This window comes from Lipophrys pholis (assembly GCF_963383615.2).
Source record: "Lipophrys pholis genome assembly, chromosome: 3".
In the NCBI taxonomy this organism is placed as follows: domain Eukaryota; kingdom Metazoa; phylum Chordata; class Actinopteri; order Blenniiformes; family Blenniidae; genus Lipophrys; species Lipophrys pholis.
Window position 1 is genome coordinate 30,659,267 of NC_137627.1, and position 27,507 is coordinate 30,686,773.

At 40.5% G+C, this 27,507-nt stretch overlaps 1 protein-coding gene across 1 annotated transcript in view; it reads right to left on the minus strand.

Moving 5' to 3' along the window:
- arhgap42b (Rho GTPase activating protein 42b) overlaps positions 1 to 27,507 on the minus strand; it is a 105,954-nt gene that overhangs the window by 62,377 nt on the left and 16,070 nt on the right. The window contains exons 2-3 of the mRNA XM_080458971.1: positions 6,987 to 7,082; positions 4,121 to 4,182 (exon numbers count right to left, since the gene is read on the minus strand). Of these exons, the coding sequence (XP_080315097.1) occupies positions 4,121 to 4,182; positions 6,987 to 7,082 (158 nt within the window). The remainder of the gene's footprint in view (positions 1 to 4,120; positions 4,183 to 6,986; positions 7,083 to 27,507) is intronic.

Below are 27,507 nucleotides of genomic sequence, written 5' to 3' on the forward strand. Positions count from 1 at the left end.
ATGAATTCATGTTTGCAAAATGACTGGGGTGGTATAAATCCCCCAACGATACATAGCATGTACAGAAGTGACCCAAACCTGCAAAGGGGCAACTTTTTCCATCGTGCACTTTCAATATCTGGAGGAAAAAAAGGCAGACGTCCCATTGTCTTACAACAACTACATGACGCAAAGATTAAACCCATCCATGTCGGGCGTGTCAAACACATTGTAGTTCAGGGACCGCATACAGCGCAATTTCACCTTGAGTCGGCCGGACCAGTTACAAAGTGCCATAACAACCCTTCAATATCAACTTTAGAGTTTTTCTTTGTTGTGTCGCAGAGTACACGTGATGAAAATGTCCAAATTTTTGCAAAAATCAAACAATTACAACTGCAAATTACTACAATCTACATGTTTCTATAAACTCACCCTGACAGCGTGGCTTTGAGGCGATATCTCAGCTCAGGTCTAGGTGTTGTGTCGGCAACTCTTCAATTTAAAAAAAACTAAACATTTTTAATCAATGTTTTGGAATTTTCTACCATTTGCGTTGTGGTTTGGCCAGATTGGAGCCTCGAATGGGCCAGTTTTGGCCCATAGGCCTTATGTTTGACAACCTTGATCTTTTCCAAGCTTTTTACAACATGTGGGAGTCTTTGCAGTTTGAAGGCTTGTTCTGAAATACTAATTGAAGAGTCTTTAGTCATACTGAAAACTTTTTATAAGAAACTTTCACTCCTGGAGGTCTGAATACTTCCAAAACCAGGTTGCTGATAAAAGTTTGTAGCTTGTTCCTTCGCAGTGAATGAAGTCCGAATGACAATGTCTCCAGACTGTTAACCTGCAGCTGATCTTATTTGCATACCAGACTTGGCAAATCAGATCTGAAGTATGCAGATTGAGGTAATTGCCGCCTTAAGATACCTCTCAGCACCACCCTCTGAAATGTCTAGATCTGTAAATTAAATGCTAAGTGTGATCCCTTTTTTTTGTGTGTTTTTTTTTTTTTTTTTGTCCTCCCCCCCCCCACACACACACCCACTCCATAAATGGTAACAGTGCCAAGATTGGCTGGGGGGTTGTAGTAAAAAAACCAAAGCAAAAATAAGTATTTTTTAAGATCTTCTAACTAGTAGCTGGTGTGTAAGGTGTGTAAGGTGTCTGAGACACACACGTGAAAGTGAAAGAAAGCATAGAAATAAGTAGAAATAAGGAAAATAGGTTATAACATAACTCAATAAACAAGGAAATTGATCGGCTCCAGAGCACTGTGTGCAGCCATACTGCAGATATTCTACTTCTGTGACTTTGTTTCACTTCCCACAGCTGATGCTAAGTCATACTTCACTGTATTTCCAAATAGCACCAATGTTCTTCCCACAGGTGAACAAGTTGGCTCTGCTTGCTTTACAATAATAAAAAAAGAAGTCTATTCTATGTGATCAGAACATTTTGTAAAATGTTCAAAGTTACTGAATGAAATGTTTTCTCACTGCCAAATAAAAAATGTAGTCCTCAAAAGTATTTCTTATAGGATTATTGGCGGCCTCTGAACCTTTTTTGTACTCGTCTGAAAGCTTTATCACATCTTCCTGCTGGTTGTTTCCGACACTCTGCCACCGCATTGCATTCATGCTCTTTTAAGCTTGCAGTCTCTTAAGCTTTGGCAGATTTCGCCTCCACAGGTCCGAAATTTGATTTGGGTCAGCTCTTACTGCTAGTCAGTTGATAACGGTCCACCTCTTCCTCTTCATCCTTCCCATTGTGCTGCTGGATTGTGTACTTTGGCTCATTGTCCCGCTAAGAGACCGAAAACCTTGGACTTTTCTGATCTCGCCTCCGATATCCTTAATGAGCTTCATTTCTTCAATGAAATCTCCGTCGTTGTGTTCGCAAAGTCTCATCTGTACACACATTAACCCGGACAGACTGAAGCTTTTTCTGCAAATATTTATCTTGCAATTTGTTGAATTCTTTTTTCCCGCCCTGGTGACCTCTTTGGCCTTTGTTGGTTTAATGCACAGCATATGGTAAAGGTTAGAGACATCTTCTGTGGTGCTTATTTTTCTCAACAATTCACAATAACTTTCGCAGATTTCACCAAGATTTTCAACTCTGTGTGCCAGAGGTGTCTTCACTGTTTAATTATTGTGAAGCAGTAAAAACTACATGATCTTTGGTGATTACCTTGTAGCCTTTAGAGTTGTTGTGTTTGTGGTAATTGGATTTTTGATGCTCTCAGACAACTCTCAGACCTCGATAATATGACATTTCAAGTTAAAACGCAATCTTTTTTGAGATTTTGTTTCAGAAGAATTTTGTATTTACACAGTAACGTTTCAAAAATGATGTCCACTTACAGTGCTTTGAGAACCATTGCAGTGTAAACGGACAGCCAAAATGAACCCAAGGTTTTGTGTTTTCAGTTAAATATGTTGCCATGTAAAAGGGGCCTAAGAGTCAACTAGCCTCAAATGCACGTGTTTGGACTGGAGTACACAAAAAAAGCCCATGCACATGCTTGGAGAACATGAAAAAGCCACGCGGAAAAGCTCCAAACCCACCGCAGATTTGAATCTTCTTCTTATGATGTGACAGTGCTAACCACTACATCACTATACAGCCTATTTCACAACCAAAAAAGCTAATTCTTACTTTATTCATAGTTATTTGTATAGTTATGCCTATTTTTAAGCCTTTTGTTCATCCAAGAGGTAAATGCCATTTTGTAAATGAATGGTGTATAAATAAAATAGAAATAAAATAAAATGTTTTAGGTATAATTTAGTGAAAGCTACAGGAAGCAATCACAAAATGGCTCCAGAGCCACAGGTTGCAAACTCCTAGTCTAGTTTAACCTTCTCTTGCTCATTTCACTCTTAACCATGTTCATTCAAACTATACATAAATGATTAATCTGCAAACATTTCTGAGTATATTTTAAATGCTGTGCTGTGTCAGAGATCGCAATCAGGAACACATTTGTTTTACATCCATATTTGACATAGAAGAAGTACATACAGGCTAAAAACATACAAACACCATCTTTCTCAGCAGATCTATACAACGAATCGACACAGATATGACAGCACAACTCTATTGGCATTATCCCCAGACAGCAGGGATCAAATCAGCAGTTATGCTTCCTTTCTTTTCTGTACTTAAATACATTTTCAAAAGTGCCTTTATTTGGATTTTGGTGCATTACAGTGAAGTGTGACTGTGTATGGGGTCTTCTGCAGCACTCCCAACCGTGGGACGCAGGCCCCCTCCCCCCCTCCACACTTCACCTCCACTTGCCCTTGCCCTTTATGTCATGCCTGGTTTGTCTGCAGACATTCGGCATAGTTGGAGGCTTGTTCCTCGACCTTTAGACCAGCCAACCAGAGCACTAACTGCCACTTTAGCACAACACAGAAACCCAACATCTGCTGATTTAAAATTATCTGAGCTCAACAATCCATCACAGGAAACATGAAGACCTAATTGGTTTTGTCCATGTTCCTCTGTCTTTTCTGTGTTTTTTCTATAATTACATTCAGCATTTTCATAATACCGAACACATTTCATGACGTTAACCTCCGTTTATTGTCAATCATGAGTCACATGCAGGGGGGAAAAAGAAGTGTCAAACTAGGTCAGTTTCTACAATAAGTCACTGCCTGTGTCCTCTAAACTCAGTTTACAAAGTTGTAAAATTAATGCCTGTGAGACACCATTGCTCAGCCGACTTCGAAAGGATGACTTCTGTTGTCAGAGTATTTCACTTCTTATGAGGGAGAAAATTGTTATAATTATGATTTAGTTGGGTTTTTTTTGCAAACGGCAACTAAATAATCACTTGTGTTCAGGCAAAAGTTAATGATACCCATCACTGCGAGTACAGCCATACTGTGTGCCAATCATGGTTATGTTCTTTATTTGATTCAAATGGATCTACGTTTAAAATCTCAATGTTTAGAATTCAGCGTAAACAGAGAAATGAGGATGAAATCTGTTTGCAGCATGCACACAAATGTAAAGTAGATAATCGGCACTATTGTGGCTGAGGTTTCTTGTGTGGCGAGGCATAACTAGTGCATGCACAATGAAAGCTGAACCATCTTGATGAAATGTGTTATTGTTTTGTTCTTACCAAGCGTCGTCTCTCCTCCTCGACAGTGTTCAACAGCTGGGAGAACTCTTTGAACGACTGGGCTGAAACACACGCAAAATTTTTTTAAATAAATCAAACCATATTAAGCTGAAACACTCAATATCTGGTCAATGAATGCATCAATGTGTATGAGACATCGTCCACAATATGTTCCCCACTGAAGAGCACACACGGTAAACCACCGTGTTGCGACATTCGGGGGATAAAAGATTTTTTTTCTTCTTCCCGTCAAACAAACCACAGTGGCACAGTCGTTAAGCCTCAGATGTTCCTGGCACCCCACAAGCACTGTAGCATGGTGCTAAAATGTTTATTTGCACTGCAGCTTGAGACCTTTCACTGCAGCACATTTTAGAACCCAATAAAAACATGCAGCTGTCCAATTTAAAAACCAGGACGAGCAGTAAAAACAATACTTCAATTGAATGGAAGCCACTGATTACTTCCCTTTATTTTCTTCCCCTGCTAGGCTTCACAATATACTGCCATGGTGAAAGAGGGACTGATGTGGCAGAGATATGTTCACACCATCTGGGCTACACTTCAAAGGCCTATATTGCCTTTCGCGGGCGCCGGATGAATTCAGCATACACTAGATCGAACCTTATCTGCCAGAAAATTGTGTCGTGATAGCTGCACAGCTTCATTAAATGGGGGGCCAGATACAACGTGGCCTCTGTTGGTCAGCCCCTGTGTCACCTTATGTCCAGCCATTTAGCAGCGGTTGAGCGCTCTGCTTGCCAAGACAGTAACATCATTATCAGCCCCGACAGCCTGGCATGGGGGCCCATGCATCATCTTAGACACTTTGCTCCATTTACACACCAAAGCTTTTAAAGACCATGGAGCAATGATTTTGTGCCAGTGATCTTGCAGGCAGGCTGGCCTCCTATTAACGCTACCAGCCCCTTTATCAACAGTGCAAACCTCTCAGGGGGTAAAGGGCACAGCTGGAACCACTGATGGGACAAGATTAGACTCCAAAGAAAGGAAATGGGAGTCAAAGTGAGGTTACAGCTTGCATATCATTCACTGGTAAATGGAAGAAAGGCAGCAGACTTCCATGATTCATGCCCTTAAAATGAAATGTGGTACCTCAATAAATAGCCTGTATACATTTCCTGTGTATAGATAGGTTTCTGAATATTGTAACAAAACGTGTGCATCATTGATTCTGTAGGCTGAAATTGTTCAGCAATATTTTTATCTATTTGGGTCTCGGTTTAAACTCATTTCAATTGATCCCCCCGAGAAGGCTCTGGATGGTTTTTTATGGTGGACTAAAGGATTGACCTTCTAAGACAAGAGGCTGTAACTTTTCTCGAAATTTAAATTTCTCCAGCCACATCAATCTTTTGGCCCCATTGATTCCTAGATAACTGGTGTGGAATGTGAATGTCACTGCAGGAAGTCATAGAGAGAAATCAATAAAAGGTCAGGTGAACCCGTCAGCCAGCACACACAGGATCCCCATGTTATGTGGGGAAGTTGGGAGCATCAAAGTGAAATGTACCAATACTGCATCAAGATCATGGCTGGCATTCACGCAAGGGTCTCGCCATGTCAGTCAGAAAGCCCTATGTCATTGATGACTAGATTGATTTCAACAGGCTATTTCATTTTTCCCCCCTCAAATTGTAATCATGGCCTTTTCTCTCCAAGATGGTCAGCGACCACGGTATTATATAGCTCAGGAGTGTGATAGGATACCGAACACAGCTCAAGATCATTGAACACAGCTCAGCTCCCTACAATTAAAGGGATGCAAGGAATGGTTTTTGTAGTATAACGTGTTGTCAGATTGCATTTTTTAGTTTCCCATCATGATTAAAAATGGCCCAGATGACTACCAAACAGATGGCGTGTAACTGTCATATCAAGCATTTTTTAATGTGCTGGGGGTGTACATGAGGGAAAAAGAAAACAAGCTACAAGTGGGCAGCTATAACACCCATTGTTTAATCTGAGATCAACACATCCTTGATTGAAGGCCAGGAAAGAGAAGCATAGCCTCGATTAAAGTGTGCTTGATTTTAATGAGGCTTGGATTTTTGTTCGGGCTTTTTCCAGTAAGAATAATTGCCCTCTTGCACACCCATGGCAATCACACAGTCACATCGAGCTTTGTGAAGGAAAAAGAGGGACTATTCATTTAGCATTCAGATGAACATTACGGCCTCATGTAGAGGAGGTCGATATCCAGCCTGGCCCTCACAGATGGACAGTAATTCTGCAGTCTACAGCTCCACAGAGCAAAGGACTCAAGCTGGGGATAATGAGCAGTGCAAAAAAAAAGAAAAAAAAAGAAGAGAGAGCAAGGGAGAGGGAAGAGGAAGAGCAGGCCAGACTGGGAATCCTGCCCATTAGAGCCAACAAGGCCCTGTGCACAGCTGCTTTCATATTCCTACAGGAGGCCAGGAGGTTCGCACCTCCATTAATCTCTGACACTGATCACAATTAGAGTCTTTGATCTCTTACAGGCTCGAGAAGATACAGGGGAAGCATCATAAGCAAATCAATAGCATACATTATACATGCATAACAGACAACCTTAAGCTCTATACTCAAAGACAAATCCCATTGCAGGAATTTGTAGAGTACCCAGATTGTTGTCTGATAATGACTGATTCTACCAATTTAACACGACTTAAATATGACTCATATTTTATACATTTTGAGCTTTAGCTAGAGGACATTAGCTGGCATGATAAATGTGAGCTTTCCAATCGTTTTCCCACGAGAAGCTTCACAGAGGTGTCAGAGAAGGTTCTGATTCAGGTGAGCAAGCGGATGAAAGAGTGGAGAGACATGTATGCCCTCGCGAGCCTCACTGACGTGAACTTACCGATGTTCACCTCATCATCCGTCTCTGCATCGCCAATGCACTCGAACTGGAACTCCTGAAGGGACTGCGAGAACTTCTGGACGGCAGCCGAGAGATCTGCAAAAAATCAGAGGGGTTGAGCTTCAGGTAATAGGCCGCACAAGTGGAACAGGCACAAAGACACACGGGTGAAGTTTTGGAAAGTCTGCAGTCGAAAGCAAATTCAGTGAAGGCTCCTTGAAATATTTACAGACAGTTCAGTTATGTATGCAGGGTGGGATCTGTAAAGAAACTCACAGAAAATATAGTGGGGAGGTTACTTTTTGGGAATTTTAAAAGCAAAACCATGAACTTATTTTCTTCCCCTGAAATCACTTCTTTTTTTTTTCAAGGAATATGTACTTTAATTGGGACAAATAGAAAGGATAAAATAAGTTACATAGAAAAACCAGGAGTGTAGCAGTTACAGGTTTTATACAAATACTAAATAAACTGAAAGCTCTGCATGAAAGCTTAAAGGAAGGGTGTGAAACATAAGGCCCGAGGACCAAAACTGGCTCACAAGCAAATTGTAAAAATTTTAAAGAATTTTATTTATTTTATTTTAAACAAATATCTTAAGAGTTGTGGACACGACACAATACACAGACCCGAGCTGAGAGATAAGTGATGCGACCATGAAAGAATGAAGTAGCATTAGCCTCAAAGCCATGCTGTCATGGTCAGTTAGTAAAAACAAGCAGATAGGAGAAGTTTCTTTTTTTAGACATTTCACTGTATTTTGCACCAGAACGTTTAATTAAAATTGGCTTTATGATGAGACTGTAGTCATTTTCAGATGGATTTTCTGTGAAAATATTGACAATTTCACATGGTATATTTGCCACCACAACAAAGAAAAAATTTTAAGTTTAACTTTAAAGGTTATTATCACACTATTTCAAGATGAGCTGGGCTGAATGTGGTCCCTGAATGTGCTTGACACCCCTGGCTTATAGGATCCAAAACATTCAATCCACAAGTATTACTTGTTTCAAGACCAAGCAGAGGCTGGAGCTGTACTTGTATGTATTTTTGTGCTACTTCATAGCACTGATCACTATGAATGAGGAGAGCAAATTATGAAACAAAAGGCAGCTTTCACGGTCTTGACTGCATAAAAATAGGTATGTGGTGATCGTTTTCCTTTTTCTAACCTTAATCAAGATATTGTAATTCACTGTATGCTACGGGTGTTAAACACAGGTTAGTTCAGGGGCCACATATGTAAAATAGTGCTTTATTTAACCTTTACATTTTAACTTGAAAATTTTTGTAGGTTGTGGCGCAGAGTGTACGTGGTAAAAATGTTAGGAAATGTAGTTTTATGTGGGATTTTTGCAAATTACTTAATGGTTTTAACAGGACGGATTGAAGCCTCTCTTGGCCCATGAGCCTTATGTTTGAAACCACTGCTGAATAGTGATGCACTGATTCAAAAAACTGTGCTTTATATGAGGTATTTATGATAATAGGGATGCCATTACTACCATCATTAACCTTATATTGTGATATTAGCCTGGCAAGTAAATCTGTGAAGTCAACCTCCCTCCTTCAAAACGTGTAAGATGGCAGAGGCATCAAAAGAAAAACACCTTATAACCTCTTCAATTTCAGATATGGGTGAGTAAGTGAGGACGTCTGAGTGAGTAACCTAATGACTCAGAAGTTTCATGCTTGTCCAAAATGTCCGAATAGACTTTTCATCCTGGAGCTTCCTTTCAAACACTGCCAAGAAGACAGCGTGAGAGCAGACAAAGTCCACTCAAACGTTATATTCACCAATATTCATGCAAATTCTTGATCCTCTTTCCTTAAGTGAACAAACCTGACAGCAGCAACAAAACAGTGTAACCTTAGAAGACTTTGCAACTTCTGCGAGCAGGCGTGTAAAAGATAGCGCTTTTTTGTGATGTGCTGACTGTTGAACTCCATGTCCACTGATATTTATGCTACAGCCGCTCTATGTGTGACTGCAATATTGGCAATATTTACTTCATCACTTGCCCATTGATCATAATACTTGGGTCTGTCCAGAAAAATTAAGCCCAGATAAACTGCCTAACCTTTGTGTCGGGAATGATAAACACCAGGTAAAGAGCAAAAACATCACCTGAAAAATATCAATGTCACGTAGAAATCTGTAATGTTTATTGCATTCCACAAGTTTAGTTTAGTGATGAAAAGGTTTTTTTCAGGGTGACATTTGACAACCTCAAATGAAAATAACTTTTTGTTGTTTCAGTAGCTTTCCGGAGAAGAAAATGTGAGTTCCTGCTTCTTATCCAAACACTAACTATCAGTGGAGAAGAGGGCATGTAGTCTCAGAGAGACGTTTCCAGTTGCAAATTTGCATTAAATGACATTTAATAAGAGTGATATAGTAGGACTACGTTACATTCGAAGAGATTTGTTTGTCTATTCTTTTGACGTGCTGAATATCCCAGCAGCGGTGATAAGAAGCCACTGAAAGGTGATATCAGTCAGAGTATTATAACAGCACGTCAGTTTGACACCTCACTACACCTGAACTACTGATCATGAGCAGAAAAATCGGGCAGACGAACTTGTTCAGATGAGAAAAATTAACTCTCTGTGAAGTTTCTGACTTTATGAGAGAGATGGATTTTCCGATGGCTCGTGAAGGTTTATTTACAACAAGGGAGTCAAACAAAAGGCTTGTGGGCCAAAACCTGCCTGCCGAGGCTCTAATCGGGCTCGACAAACCAGATTGCTGAACGAACATACATGTTTTTAAATCCAGAATGCTGCCTACACCATATTAAACCTTCCATTTCTCTCAGCAGTGGTATGAATAAAAACAACAGCACCCCATAAAACAGTCCCTGATATGTCAAGATGCCTCATCATGACCTTTAATTACCAGTATTTGTTTTCCCTGGAGCATAAAAGCGTCAGTTATTGTTAGAGAACTCAAATTTCTCCCCCTAGCTGATTAATGTGCTTGTAATTTAATAACTGAGTGACGACTCAAGTTGTGTCAGTCTGAACATTTTTCAAAAGTTCATATGAAGAAGTACTTACTTAAACTTCCCAATTAGGAAACATCAAGGCTTAACTGTGGAACTTCATCGGCTCATTTCAAGGATTTCAATGATATTTTTTTTTCCTGCCCAAAGAAGCAATATGTATGAGTTCAACTAAGTGATTCTCTATATTCTTAGGCAGTAAAGGCCATTCTTAAATTATTTATTACATTTTCCCGCCACTGTACAAGAAAAGACAAGAATGAACGCTCTGAAATTGGAGAAGATGATCAAAATTACAGTTTTAATTTGGCTGCGAAAACACAGCTCTATTATGTGACGCATACATCATATACTGAATGATTTGTACGATGGAAATGAGGTAAATGAGGATGTCATTGTACTTGCAAGAAAAGACACAAGGAAATTAAAGACGTCAGGAGAAAATGCAATTAAAATGCTTTTAGTCAAGGGTCAGAGTGAGTATGCTTACACAAAGGCAAGTGAATGAGTGTGCTGAGAGTGAAAAAGTAACCTGCGCTCACGAGAGGAGCCGGGGCAAAGCCGTGGCATTGGGGAGGGTTTTAACATTTCATAATTCAGCTGCAATTAAACACGAGACATGATGACGATTCTTAATTTCCCTGGCATTTCAGCTGCCAGCCCACTCGGTTCAATTAAACTGTACACATTTCTTCTCATTGTTGACAGGGACTAACCGATTGCTTCTCACCTCCTTTCTTCTCACATCATCACTCATGTCTTTAATTCAAACGAGCGAGAAGTCAAAGCGTGTTTGCCGGGAAACTAAAGAATGTGCACAGGGATGCAGGTGAAAGAGGACTTACTAATTACTGGGAAAGATGAAGGTTGTTAAAGTAAGAAAAAAAATATCTGCAGCAAATCTTATTAATGCACGAAGAAGGTGTTCAGTTAAATGCATTTTAAAGTTAATATATCATCCATCTATCTTTTATTCCTTGCTTTAGCAAACCTCGGGCTGTGAGACCTGGAGCCCAGGCAAACTATTACACATGCATAATTATCCTATGGCATTTGCATCAAAAACACGTTAATGTGAAAAACAAATGCATTCATGAGACATTTAGTAGTTACAATAAAGATATATTTTAACTTAAATTTCTTTTTTGGCTTCTGTAGCTAATTTTATAAACCTTTCAAAATTGGATTTTTGCCCCTTTAGCCATTTAATGCATCTTGACCACCTTTTGTTTTGTTTATATAGAATATTATAGATGTTTCAGGGACTGGCTAGATAGGACCTGAAAAGCCATGTGTGGTTCCAGAGCCACAGGCTGAACACCCCGGCTCTACAAACACCACTGAATAGAATGGTGCGATTTATCTAGGAGTAGTCTGAGGCAACGTTTACACAGTGATGGCGCTTGAAAACACGGAAAATGGAACTTTATGAAATGACTCTCAAGGCGGAACTTTTTGAAAATGCTCCAACTCTGTCTCCATGGAAACAGGAGAATACGTAACTTCTTTTAAATGCTGTTACTGCACATGCAAACCACGGATGTATCAAATAGGTCTTCTTCACATGCACGAGTGGATGGACAATAACAATGGCAGTCTCCAGACTGTCACGAGTTAATATTCTCCTGGGATTTGACAGATTTATATTTGAGAGACACTGTAATAGCAATCCGACTAGGTCGTCTGTCCATACAAATGTCCATCTACTCACCACTGTTAATGTTTTTAGTGTATTGTTCTCTGCGTGCATGTGTGTATGTGTGGTTTCATTACAAAAATAACATCGTTTTAAGTGTTTCTGCCACTCAAGTGTAATCAGACAATGTTTTCAAAAGTGTAAACTTCTAACCTTTTTCTGAAGCAAAAAATATGCGTTTTCATTTGAAATTAGGGATGGGGCCGATCCGATATCAGTATCGGTATCGGGTTCCGATATCAACGTAATTCACGGATCCCAAATTTCCGATCCATGAAGTCTCGTCTGTGCTTTACGCTACTGAAATGACTCCACAGTGTTTCCCTGCTGCTGCTCTGCTCGCTGGCTGCAAACTGTGGACTGGATTTCCTGAAGGATGAGACGAGAAGGAATGAGTCAGGAAATCCATTCCACAGTTTGCAGCCAGCGAGGTGGCTAACGTAATAGCACTGTGCTATCCAACTTTTCATGACAACATGTCGCTGTTTGGACATATTTTACGCTCAGAACCCCGCAAAACAACACAGCAACGTGCAATGTTTGCAAAGCCGTTGTACAGCAAGATGGCGCTCTGTCGCAAGATGTCACAGTTTTAAAAAAACAGCTCACCGAGGAGAACAGCACTGACAAAACAATGAACAGCTCGCTCCTCTGCTGTAGCAGGCGATTCACACCTCCGTGAGGCTGCATCCTACTCCATGCTAAAGTCTCTGAAAATAGTCGCAGCCATTCGTGCTGTGTTAGAGCTGGAAACATTCTGTTTGTGCTGCGTTGCTAAATAATTTCCCCAGGGATTAATAAAGTGATTCTGAGGTTTTAAAGATAGAACTAGTTTATTATGAGATGATGACGTCACGCAGACCCCCTCATTGACCAAATGAAACAAAAATACTTTGTACTGCTTCCTTTTCTGACCTGATACTAACCTCAAGTTGTCTTTTGGGAGAATACATGCATACATTAGAACATTTCATACTTGCCTGTCGAGAGGAATTTATAACAGCCTCATATAAAATCAACTATATTGATAATAATAATATTAAGCAAACAGAGCTCTGGTTTCGGAATAGTATTTGTATCGGCAGATATCCAAATTTGGGTATAGGGATCGGATCGGAAGTGAAAAAACTTGGATTGGTGGATCCCTATTTAACCTGACAATGTAGCCGTGGTCGAACATTTTAATTTACTTCGGAATATGCAAATCATTGTTTGCGTGCATCGCTGGTATCGGTTTAATCATCTTGTCATTTTCTGCTGCAGTGTTATTGGTTGCTACCACCATGGCAAAAGCCGTCCACTAAAACGGTCTCACTATGGATTTTGAGTCATCATCAGGATTGCGTACCTTTCGTCCGAAAATGAGTAACTGCCTTGAAATAGCAGTTTTTTAAGCATAATCAATTTTAGAGAGAAAGGCTGTAGAGATTGGGAGTTTGCACATTCTCCCTCTGCCACCTAAGGATTCCTTTTCCCCATATATATATTCTAGCCACCTGCAGAAAAAGTTAAAAACTACAGGAATTTATTATACCCAAGGAGATAATAGTGCTTGGAACCAGCTCCATGTCCCTGAAGCTCCGCCCCCGACTGTGGCTTCCCCCCACAATCACGGAGACTTGGATCAATTTCTGACTGTAAAACGCCGGGAGGTGCAAGTCTGTGCTCGAGTGTGTGTGATTGTCTGTCTCTGTGTGTTGGCTCTGTGATGGATGGCTGATCTGTCCGGGGACTGACCTGCCTTTCAGCGCTGTTGGCTAGGACGGGCTCCAGCCACCCTTTTAACCCCTTTTGGTGGAGTGGCAACAGAAGATTTAATATGAATTATGAATAAATGTGCTGATAATCTCTATACAAATAACTCGTAAAACTGATACTTGAGATGTAGAAAAGTCTACTTACGTCTATTGTGATTCTTTGTGTTGTTCTAAAAGTTTTTTTTATAGATATCACACTTTTTTTTTCCTATTACAAACACTTACAAAAATAAGCTTGTAATCTGGACTGTGAGCTAAGACTTGTCAGTGTGAGGATGCTTGACAGTCCATAATGAATCTTGTGTTGAAACCTATCCAGCTCGCACTGTGATAACAATAGTTTATCTAACAGGCATCCCAAAGTACAAACCGGCCCTAAAAGCCCACAAAGAAAATCAATCATCTCATCTCCACAGGAACACAAATTGCTTGGAGAGCCAGATAAAAGAGAATCATGTGATATCTATCAATACGTAGTTTCTTTTCTTTTTTTCTCGACACAGCCAGTGCTGCTATATTCCGTTTCAATGTATTTGAGAAAAGAGAACAGTGAGACTTTCACTCGATGAGACCACAGACGGGGGGGGGGGGGGGGGCTCTTACAGGAATCTACACTATCTCTGTCAGACGCGCTATCTCAAGTGTGTTTGACCACTTGAAAATGTCACAGAAGCTGCTCTGAGAGCTACAGTGGAAGAACTTTTTGTATCGTGTCATTGATGTGCTCCTATCATTTCTACTTTGACTCTCACGCTGCAGATTTGAGATCAATACCACGCTACGGTTGCCTGAATGTGCTCGCAGGACCATTAATAATGGATGATTTTTTTCTTAGTGCCGATGTTCACACGGGACCCGACTCCACGAAACAAAACTGTGCTGCAGAAAGAAGGGATGAATTGTTTCAAATAAGGCACCGCACCTCAAACATATTAACAGAGTAATGTCGATTCTTTGTTGTTCTTGCGTTATGTATTTAGTCCCTGCATCTGGTGTAATGTAATTCCGGGCTACTCAACCAAAATGTGTCAACACAGACTTCAAAAATCTTCTACAATTAAAAGTTAACATAAATTGTTTCAATTAGTGTTGTTTAATCTCTTTTTAATAGATATGTGCTTTCCCAAAATTGATGGGCTGAAGTCATTGTCTCGGAGATTGAAAGTGTTTTTGTTTACTTCAATTCTCAGAATAGAAAAAATAAGGTTTCATAGAAACGATTTATTTGGGAAGCGGAGGCATAAAACTGATATTTAGTGACAAGGTGTTTAGCCCTCTGCTTTATAAGTTATTCTGGTTCGATTCCGTGCCAGGAGCTATTCTATGTGGAGTTTGCATTGTCTTCCTTTCTGCTTGTATGGTTATCTATGGATCCTTAAGTTTACTTCCACATTCCCAAGGTGTACGGGGTTAATAAGTGACTTCAATTTGCTGAAGGTGTGTTAGTCCTGTGATGGACTGACCTGTCCGGCTTGTACACTGCCTTTCAGCTGGGATTGGCTCCAGCCCCCAGCGACCCTGAGCTGGATGAAGCAGGTAAAGAAGATGGATGGACGGAGAGTACTAACTCAACACTATAACTCAAGCTTAACTGCAACTTCGAAAAATTCAACAATATCTGAGTTAAAAGTTGCTTATTTCTAAGAACATCCAATTAATCATGCATGCTGCTTTTCTGGACAGAGTCAGAAGTGATGATGACGACATGTTACATGTCTTCTGCTTGGTGTTAAATTGTGATCGCGGAGGTTATTTTGGCCTTCGTCATTAGCGTTTCACAGCTACAAATCCCATTAGATTTTAACAGCTCTTCTGCGTAAGAGGCTCATGGGAGATTGCTTTGACATAACAGTGGCAGCAGAGGTGAGCCCTAAAGTGGAATCATAGTTAACATCCATCCATCCATCCATCCATCCATCCATCCATCCATCTTCTCCTGCTTATCTGTTTCTGGGTTGCGGGGATGTCAGTCTGAGCACTGTCACCCAGCTCACCCACATTGCACTGAATAAGAACCTTCCTGCGGGTGGTGAAACCATGGGAAGGTGGCGCCTGGCGTGGGACATGAACCCACTACCTTGAGATTGCGAGTCTCATGCTGTACCAACTGAGCTAGCCGGGGGCTCATTGTTAACATGTACAAAAGAATGGCATTACAGTACTTTATGCAGTGACTGACTCACAATATTTAAATGCATTCATTTCACTACCAGATCAGCTTAAGCTTACTCTTCATTGTCTGATGCATTATGTGCATGCATCTGTACATTTTACTGGGTTTGATTTATGTATCAAAAAAAATAAAAGAGTTTTAAGGTGACAGGAAATAAAAAAATAAAGATCAATTAAAGAATAGAATTTCTATACTAGTAAACACAAAGTGCATTAATGTCATAACAAGTGAGGTGACTGACACATTTTGATAGGTTTGAAATTATATTTAGAAGGTGCTCTGATGAAAAAACAGCAAAAACAATCAGGAAATCTGTAAATAATAGTACAAAAAAAAAGAAATAATAAAGACATTAAATTGCAATAAATTTAATAGGAAATAGGAAAAAAAAATTCGAATAAAAAAAAACAATCTAACAAAATTGACATTAAATGCTCTTAAAGATTTGGTTAGTAGGTTGCATTACTTTGTTTTAAAACAGGAGACGATTAGGGACCGAGCCCAAAAGGCCAGGACCCTATTGTATTTTGTATGTTTCTCATTACTCTTTTATCTCCTTCGTTTTTTGACTCCTGATGCCTCTTTGACCCCAAATTTGACCCACTAAACACTCTCAAATGTTGACCAAATTTGGCACACTCATCAAGACTGGCGAAAATTTAAGGAAATGTAAAAATCAAACCCCAGAGTTCCAAAATGTGCTCTCTAGTGCCACCTACAAACACAAAAATGGCCACCATGGCCCATAGGAATGTCGTAGAGAAATCAAACCAAAACTCAATTGTTGGTCTGCAATTTGCCTTTCAAAGTAAGATTTTCACCCAAAAAAGGGCCTCATGCAAACACTATTTCCTCTGATGGCAAAAAGATTTGACCCACTAAACAAGCTCAAATACTCACCAAATTTGGCAAGCTCATCAAGACTGGCGGAAAATATAAGAAAATGTAAAAAATAACCCCCACAGTGCTAAAATGTGCTCTCTAGCGCCACCTAGAATCACTAAAACGGCCACCTAAAACACTAAAACGGCCACCACGGCCCGAAGGAATGTCGTAGAAAGATCAAACCAACACTCAAATGTTCGTCTCATCAAGACCTAAAATCCTGTGCTGATACCCACTGACCTAAATCCAACAGGAAGTCCGCAATTTGCCTTTCAAAATATGATTTTCAAACGCTATCTCCTTTGAGGGCAAAGATCGAATCGGCTTCAAAACGCTAATAAATGACAGAGGAGACTGTCCTGTTCAATAATTCAGTTAAACTTTTTGATTAGTCGAGCGGTTTTGTTTTTATTAGCGGTCAAAGTTCCGAAAGCCGAATCCCGCCGCCTCCCTCCTCTCATTCAAATACATGGGAAAACCAAAACGTCTCCTCAAAAACAGCCGTGGCAGAACACCTCGAACAAGTGGCGACTGTGGCTAAACCGTTACTCTGATTGACAAATCGAGCAGATCAGAAGTGCGACAAGAACATGTCAAAAAAGACAATGTAACACATGTGGGGAAAATTCCATAAAACATGACTTTTTGGACGAGAGAGAACAACACTGTCTTTTTTTTTTGATACCATTTATCATTGAGTCAGACAGAGCAAAATCGGGTGTCTGCGTCAAACTGCGCCTCCTAGTGTCCAAAATTTACGTCTGATAGCTTCGAAACCCACACAGGCTGAAAGACAACAAATTTTCCTCTCAAGAAATGATAATTTTATCAGAATATCTGACCGAAAACTAATTGTGACATAAACAAGCTAACATGCTAATGTGTGGTTTGTGGACTAGTGAAATAGCTGACATGCTATCACATGCTACATAAACTAGCTAACATGCTAATGTCCTCTTTGTGGACTAGCTAACATGCAGTTCATGGACAAGCTAACATGCTAATGTGCACTTTTAAATTAACAACCTAACATGCTAATGTGTGGTTTGTGGACTAGTAAACTAGCTAACATGCTATCATGTGCTACATAAACTAGCTAACATGTTATTGTGTACTTTGGGGACTAGCTAACATGCTAACCTGCACTTTGTGGTCTTGCTAACATGCAGTTAGTGGACTAGCTAATGCCCGGTTCACATGGCAGGATAATTAGGCCGATATTGGCTCCGATTCTCCCCTTATGCAAATCTTAAGGATGCTCAGATCATCATAAGATAATCTTATCAGATATTCCTGCAGTGTGTGGTGTGCTCTCGTCTGCTCAAAAGGATGTCGAGACCGCTCCGATCTCAAATCGGGGATACTTAACATGTTGTTTTGTCCCGAGTTCTCATGGTGTGTGGTGTCCCCCGAGGGGAAAACGCGTTGCCGTGGCTGCACACCACACACTGTACGACCAAAACTGTTAAACCTGGGATTATTTATCGCTGTGTGCGGTCTCTTAGGTTTGGGAAATCTGCCGACAATTTTTAAATCCTGCCATGTGAACCAGGCATAACATGGTAACAAGGGGGTTTGTGGACTTACTAACATGCCAACATGTGAAAGCCCAAAACTCCTTCAAAATAAAAGCCCTTATTTTTTATAATGATAGTGTTTGCAAATATAGTGTAAACCGTCAAAGTGGACATTAAGTGTTTAGCTAGGCTAGGGGTGAGCTGCCTTTTAAAATAAAAGCCCCCAATTGTTTCAAAATAAAAGTCCTTGTCTCATTAAAAATGACACAACCCTAAAAAAATCTATATATTTAGGGATTAGCTAGATCACAGGTTAGTTGGTTAGTGTAATGCTAATGCTTGAAATGCTTTTTACTGCTAATGCTAGGCTAGTTAGCTGAGCAGATTAGCATGTGAGATAAGACTAGATTTCAGGTCAGGGACACCTGAGGAGTAACCTGTGTCATTTTCAGGTAGATAACAAGTACTAGCTCAGCATGCTAGTTAGTATGCTAACAAAGTTTGTTCAACTGAGCTGATATTAGGGGGATGGCCTAAAGGGGGGGCTAGGGTTACGGATCACTAGCTAATAGGGTTGTTCGGTATACCGGTACTGTATTGGTATCACGGTACTGACGCCTTTGAAATGATACTATACTGGGCCTGGCAGGTACCGGTATCTTTTTTTTTTACGTCGCCGCGTAGCGTCACTGTGTTGTAATTTGCACCAAGCAGAGTAGTCAGTCTTTCTGTGGGGGAAACGTCCACGCTCCACGTTCTGACTTTCATTCACTTAGGATTTTGTAGACGTGGGAGCGTGGCGAATGACCGGGGGATCCCTAGGAGAGCCATCGTTGACGGAGGGTGGGTGTGAGATATTGACAGCTCTTTACACGACCGTGTGTGTGTGTGTGTGTGTGTGTGTGTGTGTGTGTGTGTGTGTGTGTGTGTGTGTGGGGGGGGGTTACGGGATGTATACTTGACCTTATTTACCAACAACATTCCTGGACATAACTTCAAAAGTCAAAACAACGTATTTTCAAAACAATCTTCTCCCAACCGAGCTTGTGCTTTGAAAAGAATACCGGATGCGCATGCGTAAATGACATTGCGTTGGCGTCCATGTGAGAGTGTGCATGCGTAACTAACTCAAACGACCTGCGAAAAGTCTGTAAAAAGAAATCCAGTGCATCACTAACGGAGCAGCAAAGAGCAACAGTCTAGCGAAGGAGAGGAATGAGAGCGAGAGAGAGAGAGAGAGAGAGAGAGAGAGAGAGAGAGAGAGAGAGAGAGAGAGAGAGAGAGACAGAGACAGAGACAGAGACAGAGACAGAGACAGACAGAAGGGAAACAATGGCTGCTCCGACATCTACAAGGCCCCAACTGTGTTCTCTTTTTATTTGGAAAAGTATAAAAAAGTATTGAAAGTATTGAAATACATGGCGGTATCGATACCAAAATGTTGGTATTGTGACACTACACTACTAGCTAATTAGCCGGGTACCGCCCACTTTTGACCCCACCCTAGGGTTAGGGTTACAGGACCAACCCTAGCTGAAAGTGGCTTGCTTTGCTTTATCTAAACACCACCCCCCACCATCCACGCCCACTATAGTAGATCCTTATCGCTAGAAACCCAAAAAATTAGGGTTAGGGTTGGGGTGAGGTGGTGGCCTATATGCCACAAGCTACATTAGAGTTTAGTTGGCTTTCAAAATAAAAGCCCCCCACATTTTTCTAAATAAAAGTCCTTTTTGGAAAAAAAGACTTTTTTGAATCCATATGGAGGCCACTTATCACCCATGTGGAATGTTTGGATCTATCCAAGGACCATAATGAGGAGGACTCTTGAGAGTGATTGGACTTGGGACTGTACCTTGCTTGAGTTTATTTTTATTTTTGTATTTACCTTTTGGTTCTTGAAATTATTGAAGTCTCGGTACACTTTGTAATTTGCCATTCTTTGTGAAGAAACAGAAGCACAAATATGTGTCTGAGAGGTTGTATCATTGTTGTGTGTTGTAAAAGCTAAAATTAATAAATACATTGTTTTTTGTTAAAACCTTCAAAATTTATATTTGATCAATATTTCAAATGGGCCAGAAGCCATGATTGGGCTGACCTCGACGGGCCAGAGTCCAGAGTGCGAGGTCCCGAACAAGGCTGCTTGCAGCTTTAATTTCTACCACTTCTTTAAGGACGCGTACAAGTTTGAGTACAAACCTTTAGCAAAATTTTAATTAAGATGAAAGAATCTCCAAAACACTGACATCACTCGTCCTCTCTTGTTGACCTGCTGATGACGATGCTGACAGACAACGTCATGTAATAATCGCCCGTTTTATAGGGTATCTTTTACAAGTACAAGTACTTGCAGTATCAGACCTGACACCTTATACTGGCATTGGTATCGGTGCACCCATATTTCCTAAAAATTATATTTTTGTACTGGTATTATTTAATAGGCTGTTTGAACAGGTTAATGACTGTATGTTATGTAAGCAATTGCCTCTATTATCTCTAGCAGAAAATACCTTGAAAAGTTCATTTACTTTCACATCTTGTTATGTGCAATGTGTGATTTCACACACAACATAAAAACCTATATAATTTAAGACTTTCTTGGAAGAGGATGCTGTTGTTGCACAACAAACATTTCCCCGCATATACATTAACACATATAAGTGAGGTGAGATTCAGGACAAACCTGACGTAAAAACTGTGCATTTATTTTCAGTTTTGTATGCATTATTTAGGACATTTGGGAATCGACACAAATGATTTTTGCCCTGGGCTCATTAACGGGTGCTGCAAAATATATTGCTCAAGCATTTACAAAAACACCCGCCTCCCTTAAAGCCATCACACGACTGAGTAGCAAAGATAAATGGAAGGAGAACTGGTGTAAAGGAAGATAGATGCTTAATTTTATTTAAACCTTAGGCAAGCAGTAAAGGCATTACAAGTGTGATCCGGCCCAGTTTGAGAAACTCAAAGTTTTAGTAGAAACAATGGGAAAAAAAAAAGTTTGATTGGTTTAAATGCTAATGCTCGCGGTCGACACAGCATCCAGATAAATATAGGTTTTATTTTGGACGGCTGGTTGTTAAAGATTTTGGCAACAGCCCAGTATTGAATAACTGCAAATTTAGCCAAATCAAATTATAGTGAATTAATTGACAAAAGTCGGCAGCAAATAGCTCAGAAACTTTAGAACTTCTTTGTGCACTTTGGTTTTTGTCGCTGTTGGCCACATTACTATGATCAGAATAATAACACTTCAGAGGTGATACTGATGCAACGCAATGACATGCAGAAACTTTTCACTTCGGCTTAAAAGAACAAAAGAAAATAAAGAATAAAAGACAGTGAGGCGGAATGGGGGGATGTTGGTGCGTATGCAGGAAGTACAGCAATCTTTACGGTTTTCCAGATATTTCATCTGAATCTTTTACATGTCGTCTGACAGGAGCAGGAATTTGGAACGTGTTGTTTGCGAGTCCGTGTGCAGGAAAACAGCCGTGCTGTTCAGGGGATTATTCAGAGGGACAAAAAAGTTTGATATGATTTGAGTGTGAAGATGTGACTCACCACATAAAAACAGGTAACAAACTAATGACACAGACTAAAAGCTGAAAACAAGCATTTTTCAAAAATGTCCTTAATTAATTCTTTTTTTTTTAAATGCACCTCAAAGTAACACTTCCTCATTCCATCGCACTCATCAAAAACCTCATCTCACTTTGCAAGCAATTTTCCTTAAACAATATCTGGCCTGCCTTAATGATTCATCTCACTGTGGGCATGGAGAATCTAAAAAAAAAGAATAGTGTGGTGTGCAGTCTTTCTGCACAGGGTGTAATCATAGAGCGGAGCTCTGACCACCCAGGCAAAACATGACAGGATGGTGAAGCTACCCCCAGTTAGTGCCCAGTGTAGGGGATGTGAGAGAGAGGACTATGGCTGTCAGTCACCACGCAGCAAAACCCCCTGGGTACAACCTTTATCTCATCTCCAGGGCAACCACATACTACCAAATTCCATCTGCTGACAGCTGCTGACAAAACACAGACAACAGTGCAGGAAAGTCTGCAGTCCTCCTGCAAGCGGCCCGAGCGGATGCTTATTTCAGCAGCAACTGGCACATGAATTAGATGGCGGGATCAATAAAATGGCATAAAAGGGAAGGGAATTTGTCTGTTTGATTATTTCTTTGTTGTAAGACTCCTTATTGGTAATACATATACGACATACAAGGGTGTCAAACATAAGGCCCGAAGGCCAAAACCGTCTTGCAAAAGACTCCAATCTAAAAAAAAAAAACCCTCTTAAGTTTACATTTAGACATTGCATTATTTTACTGGTCCAGCCCACTCAGGATGAAATTCTGCTGAATGTGGCCCCTCCACTAAAATGTGTCCGACACCCCTGCTCTAAATAGTGCCAGGTTAGTAAGGACAATGCATTTGTGGGATGAGCAGCAGTACTCAGTATGCAGTGTGCTTGCATAAATCTTTTCTGTCGATGCTAACCAATCTATTCTGCTGCTTCCTCTGGGTTGGTGAAATAGGTGAAGTTTGAAGAAACACATGGGCTATTTGACAACTAATCCATTCGAGTAAAAGCTTCAGTATTGTTTGGAAGCAACATTTACCAGTAAAAAAAAATTGGGCTCCTCCTTCTAATGCACCGGCCTGCTTACCCAGTGTGGAGGGATCCTGTCCCATTCTGCAACGTGTAATTGTCGCAATTCAGCCAGCGTGGTTGTGTTGGTCACTGTCATGCAAACAGCATCCCCAAACTGATCTCATGAGTGCTTAATGGGGTTGTGGTTTAAAACTGCTGGCAGATAAGTCCATTCACGCTGAATTTATGGAAGAACTCTAAGAGAAAACCTGCTATTTTAGAGCAAGCTTTGGTGCCAGACAGTGGAAATAAAGTAGCACTGGTTAAGGAATCCTTTGCCTATATCTCTTTGCATCGAGGATCGCCACCAATAAAGCCTTGTTTTTCCAATGAGGGACATGACCCACCACACCATCACAGTGCTTTTATCAAAAGATGCAACTGTGTGGTGCTGTAGATTTGCTGAGATGTTTCCTCAAAATTCTCACATGCACAACCTACTGTACATCCTCAGCTATGCTGCACATCCCACAAATGCGTGTTCCATCAAAATGTGGCACCTTTTCCAGGAGAAATCAACAGGCTTTCCAATTGAAATATCTTACCTTTGGGGCTTAACACTATTCCTCATCTATCCTCAGCTTTAATATGGTATTCTTTTACAACTTTATCACCATAAACAACACAAAACAAGGTTCCTCATCTGTCAATCTTCTTTTCTGTTTAGTCCACAAGGAGTAACTGTGACATCATAAAGAGCAAACAAGCTCAGACGCTAATGTCTAACATCTGTTCCACAGGATTCATTCAGGACAGGATTCCCCAAGCTGAGAGCTATATCCCACCAGCATGTTCTAAACCAACCCCAGGGCAAGGTCTAACAGTCCAAATGACTGGTAGACCTCTGATGGGAGGCACCCAGGAGGAATCCTAATCAGACTCCGAAACGGTCACCGAGCATTGTGTGATAAAGAGTGAGGCCTGACAGACTGCAGAGAAAACTTATTCCGCCGTATGTTTCTGCACTCTCCTTCTTTCTTTCAGTCATGACCCAAAGTCCATGGTCATAAGCCCAGATGGGGATATAATCCGACAAGTAATTAGAGAGCTTTGCTATTCAGCTTAGCACTATAGTCCGAAGCAGTGACTCCACTGCGGTGTCTTAAACTGCAGCCAATCTTACAATCCCTCCTCACATCACTCATTATTAAGAGCCCAAAATAATTAAACTCAGTTCGTCTCACCCTATCTTGAGAGGTACTGCCATTTTTTTTCCATGATCCACATCACCGCAGTGAACTTAGGCTCTCACGTGACGGTGCCAAAATGACAACATCATCTGCAAAGAGGAGAGATGCCAAACAAAACTATATTTGCCAGCAAGATAACTGGTTAAGATCAAAACCTTTTATCTGACCTAAACAGCTGCTCAGTGAGGATGAAAGCCTACCCTGATCACCCCGTCCTGCTTCAGATTACTGCCCCTCGGCAGGCACAGCAGAGCGCTGACAGCCTGGAAGACCAGTTACTCCAGCCACAACCATTCCAACAACAGAAAGTGGTAATCTTTCATTGCCTCATCAATTTGTGTATTTGAGAGTTACAAAGAATTCTGTAGCCATTTGGGATGTGCAATTAAGTCCATCCTATCTAATGTTGTAAACTACAAATGCCTTTCTTTATTTGTGTTTAGATAAGCAGTTTAAATGGAGATATTTTCTGATTATCATAATTTTCGGACTATAAGCTGCTTTTTTTTTACACGCTTTGAACCCTGTGGCTTATAAAATGACGCGGCTAATTTATGGATTTTTAACGGTTAACGGGCTTCATGCCGCCAGATTCTACTTCCGCATGTAGATACATGCTGTTTTGAGCGCCTCTGCTTTTCCAAAATTTGCACTAAAAGTGATATTTCTGCTCTTCGTGACCTTGTCTTGTTCTGCTTTCAGTGGTCCGGAACTCCAGCAGCTGACAGAAGTGAGGGATGCGTTCAGGTGCATCACGGAAAGCCCCCCTGCTGGACTCCGTGCTTGAGAGATTTTCCACCTCAGAATGAAAATCAGCAAATAACCGATAAAATACTTCAACAGAGATAAAAACCCTCAGTCATTCTCTCTCTCTCTCTCTCTCTCTCTCTCTCTCTCTCTCTCTCTCTCTCTCTCTCTCTCTCTCTTTCTCTATTGGCTTCTCCGCAGCAGGTGGACGACGTGTGCGCACACACACACACACACACACACACACACACACACACACACACACACACAAATTGCATTAATAAATGTCATAATATCTCTTTCCATTCCAGGATTACAATCGAGTAAATTGTGTTATATTCACAAATGTAAAATCTTACATATACGTATCATTATTCATTAACTTGAATAACCTTGTGGGTTTTAATATCGCAAATCAATTAGAAAAAAAAAGAACAAACTTTCCTCGTAGAACATCAAATATTAGTATTTTATTACCTCAGAATTGCACTGCAAATACAGCCATAGCTTATATTAAGTTGAACTCCATTTAGCATCTCTTAATTGCATCATGTTTCAATTTAATGTGAGTTTTTCCTCTGAGGACGCTGAAGCATTCTGACTCAAATTGCAAAGACGCTGTTCAGAAAACTATTAAACAGCTAAATGGAATCATCCAAATTGTTTAAAAAGAACACTAATACTTCAAATTTAAAGTTTGCTCCTTTTTTTTTTTTTTTACTTTTAAGGTTATTTTGCATACTGTGAAAAACAAAATAAACAAAAACAACCTCCAAGCTGAATTGAAAGGAAAGTTATTTGAAAACATCCCATTTCCTTGAAGATGTTGAGGCATGTTAACATCAGTGCATCACACTTCGAGCACTTTGTGTTATGTGAGTGACACACCCATTTCTGCACTAATTACTAAGCAGCATCCTTGTTGTGTTTCCATCCTCGGAATATGTCTTTGGCATTTAATTAAGTGTTTTAACACAAATTAGCAAAGAAAAGCTTTTAAAGACCTTAAGTCATAGGCATAAATGTGCCCCATTAAGAAAAAGTTACATTCTTAAAAGACACAATGAAGAATTCATCTGGTATGTACAAAACAGCTGAAAAGACTAACAAGGTACTCAAGGTATCGGGCTACGATATCAGGCTTTAGTATACAGTTTTGCCCTTCACCGAGACAAAAACAAACACATCTTTCAATAATGCACTTCTGTAGAAAGACACGGCACGCTGTCTGGCTGTACATCAACGCTGCCACGAGAGACACCACTGTGACTTAATCCTGTCAGTGAGACACTGCTGATTTCAGATGAGAAGGTCTTCAAAGGAAAAAAGCTTCCCGGCTTAATGAGAGACGGAGAGATCCCTTTGATGCAACAGTGGGGTGCATTGTGCCACTTTGATTCCATTTGGAGGGATTGTAACCGGGGAGCAGCCCTTCAGGTAAGGCCTCTTCCACCTGCTTACTATTACATTTGCCTGTCAGCAGCACAGCAGGGGGGAGAGTGTAGCTGTGCGAGGAGAGCCGGCAGATTGGCCCCGGTGCTCACGTAGCATGACAAAAGTTTCCCACTGCCGGTTGACTCGTCTCAGACAAAGCCTCATTTGATATCTCCACACCCACTCCTGTTACTTCAAACTGTCAGCTGGTCACGTTTCACACTAATTTTCAAGTGACCAAGATGTCTTAATATAGCTGGATAAAACATGAATGGTGCTACCAATATCTTACACTTGGAATTGCTGATGCTGCTGATCCCTGGAGACGCTATTAAAGTGATTTCACACCAATTCTTTGTAGTTTCAACACAAGAAAGTACAGCCTTTTTTAAAAAGTGTGACATTTGCACTTGTCATGATCAGTAGGTCTTCACTATTTTCCAGAGATTTCAATTAAATTAGCAATGTAGAATGGCAATGTGGCTAATCAATTCAATCGGGTACATGAATGCCAGCACCAATGATCATCAGGAAATGACAGGGGGTATTACACATCCAATACCAATCAACCCATGCAGAAAACACACCACACTATTTTCAGTCATCTCAAGTGGTCGAAGAAGGCAGAGAAAAGATTCAAGATACTGTCACTGCGTCTATGAAATGTGGCAGATGCAATGCTACTGCCTATTCTTAAGCTTTGGAGAAAAAGATCAGAGTTATTACCCTCGCAATTCTACCAAAACGAAAAAAAGTCAGACAGGCCAGCCTCCACCATTTATCAGCAGTCTATAGCCTTTAGCCCGAGTGGAGAGATTTTCTTTCAGGAGACTTGCAGACAACACATCTGACAGAACTTCTGACAGAGATGAACTTCTCTTCCGAAGGAAAAAAAAAACTAAAAACTTGGGCATAAAAATAGGCACAATATCACAGTTCTACCAAAAGACTTTTCAGAAAATACAACTAGTTTTAAAGTGAACTTCTTGGTTCTGTTGAGGAATTAAGAAAGAAGATGCTTTAAAACATCCATGAGCTTGTGTCGTGGTTATGATTCATCTCAAGAAGTTTCCTTCGTTTAAGTCTCGGTTGGGCCTTTCAGTACAGAGTTTGCATCTTCTCAATGTGTGTGTGCAAACTTTGGTGTCCTTCCACAGTCCACAAACATGCACTTGAGACTATTTGCTAACTCTAAAATTCCCTGTGAAGGTGAGTGCATGTGATTTGCCTCTTTGTGTTAGCAGTATGATGAACTGGTGACATGTCCTGAGTGTGAACCTGCCTTCACCCAGTCTCAGCTGGGATCAGCTTCAGCTCCCCCACGACCCCAAGATGAATAAAGCAGTGAAGAAGGTGGATGGATGAAGTAGAAAATAAAATTGATTCAAACTCCCAGGTTCTAGCATTCAAGCATAAGTAGACTTTTTTGAATATTAGCAAGTAAAGCCC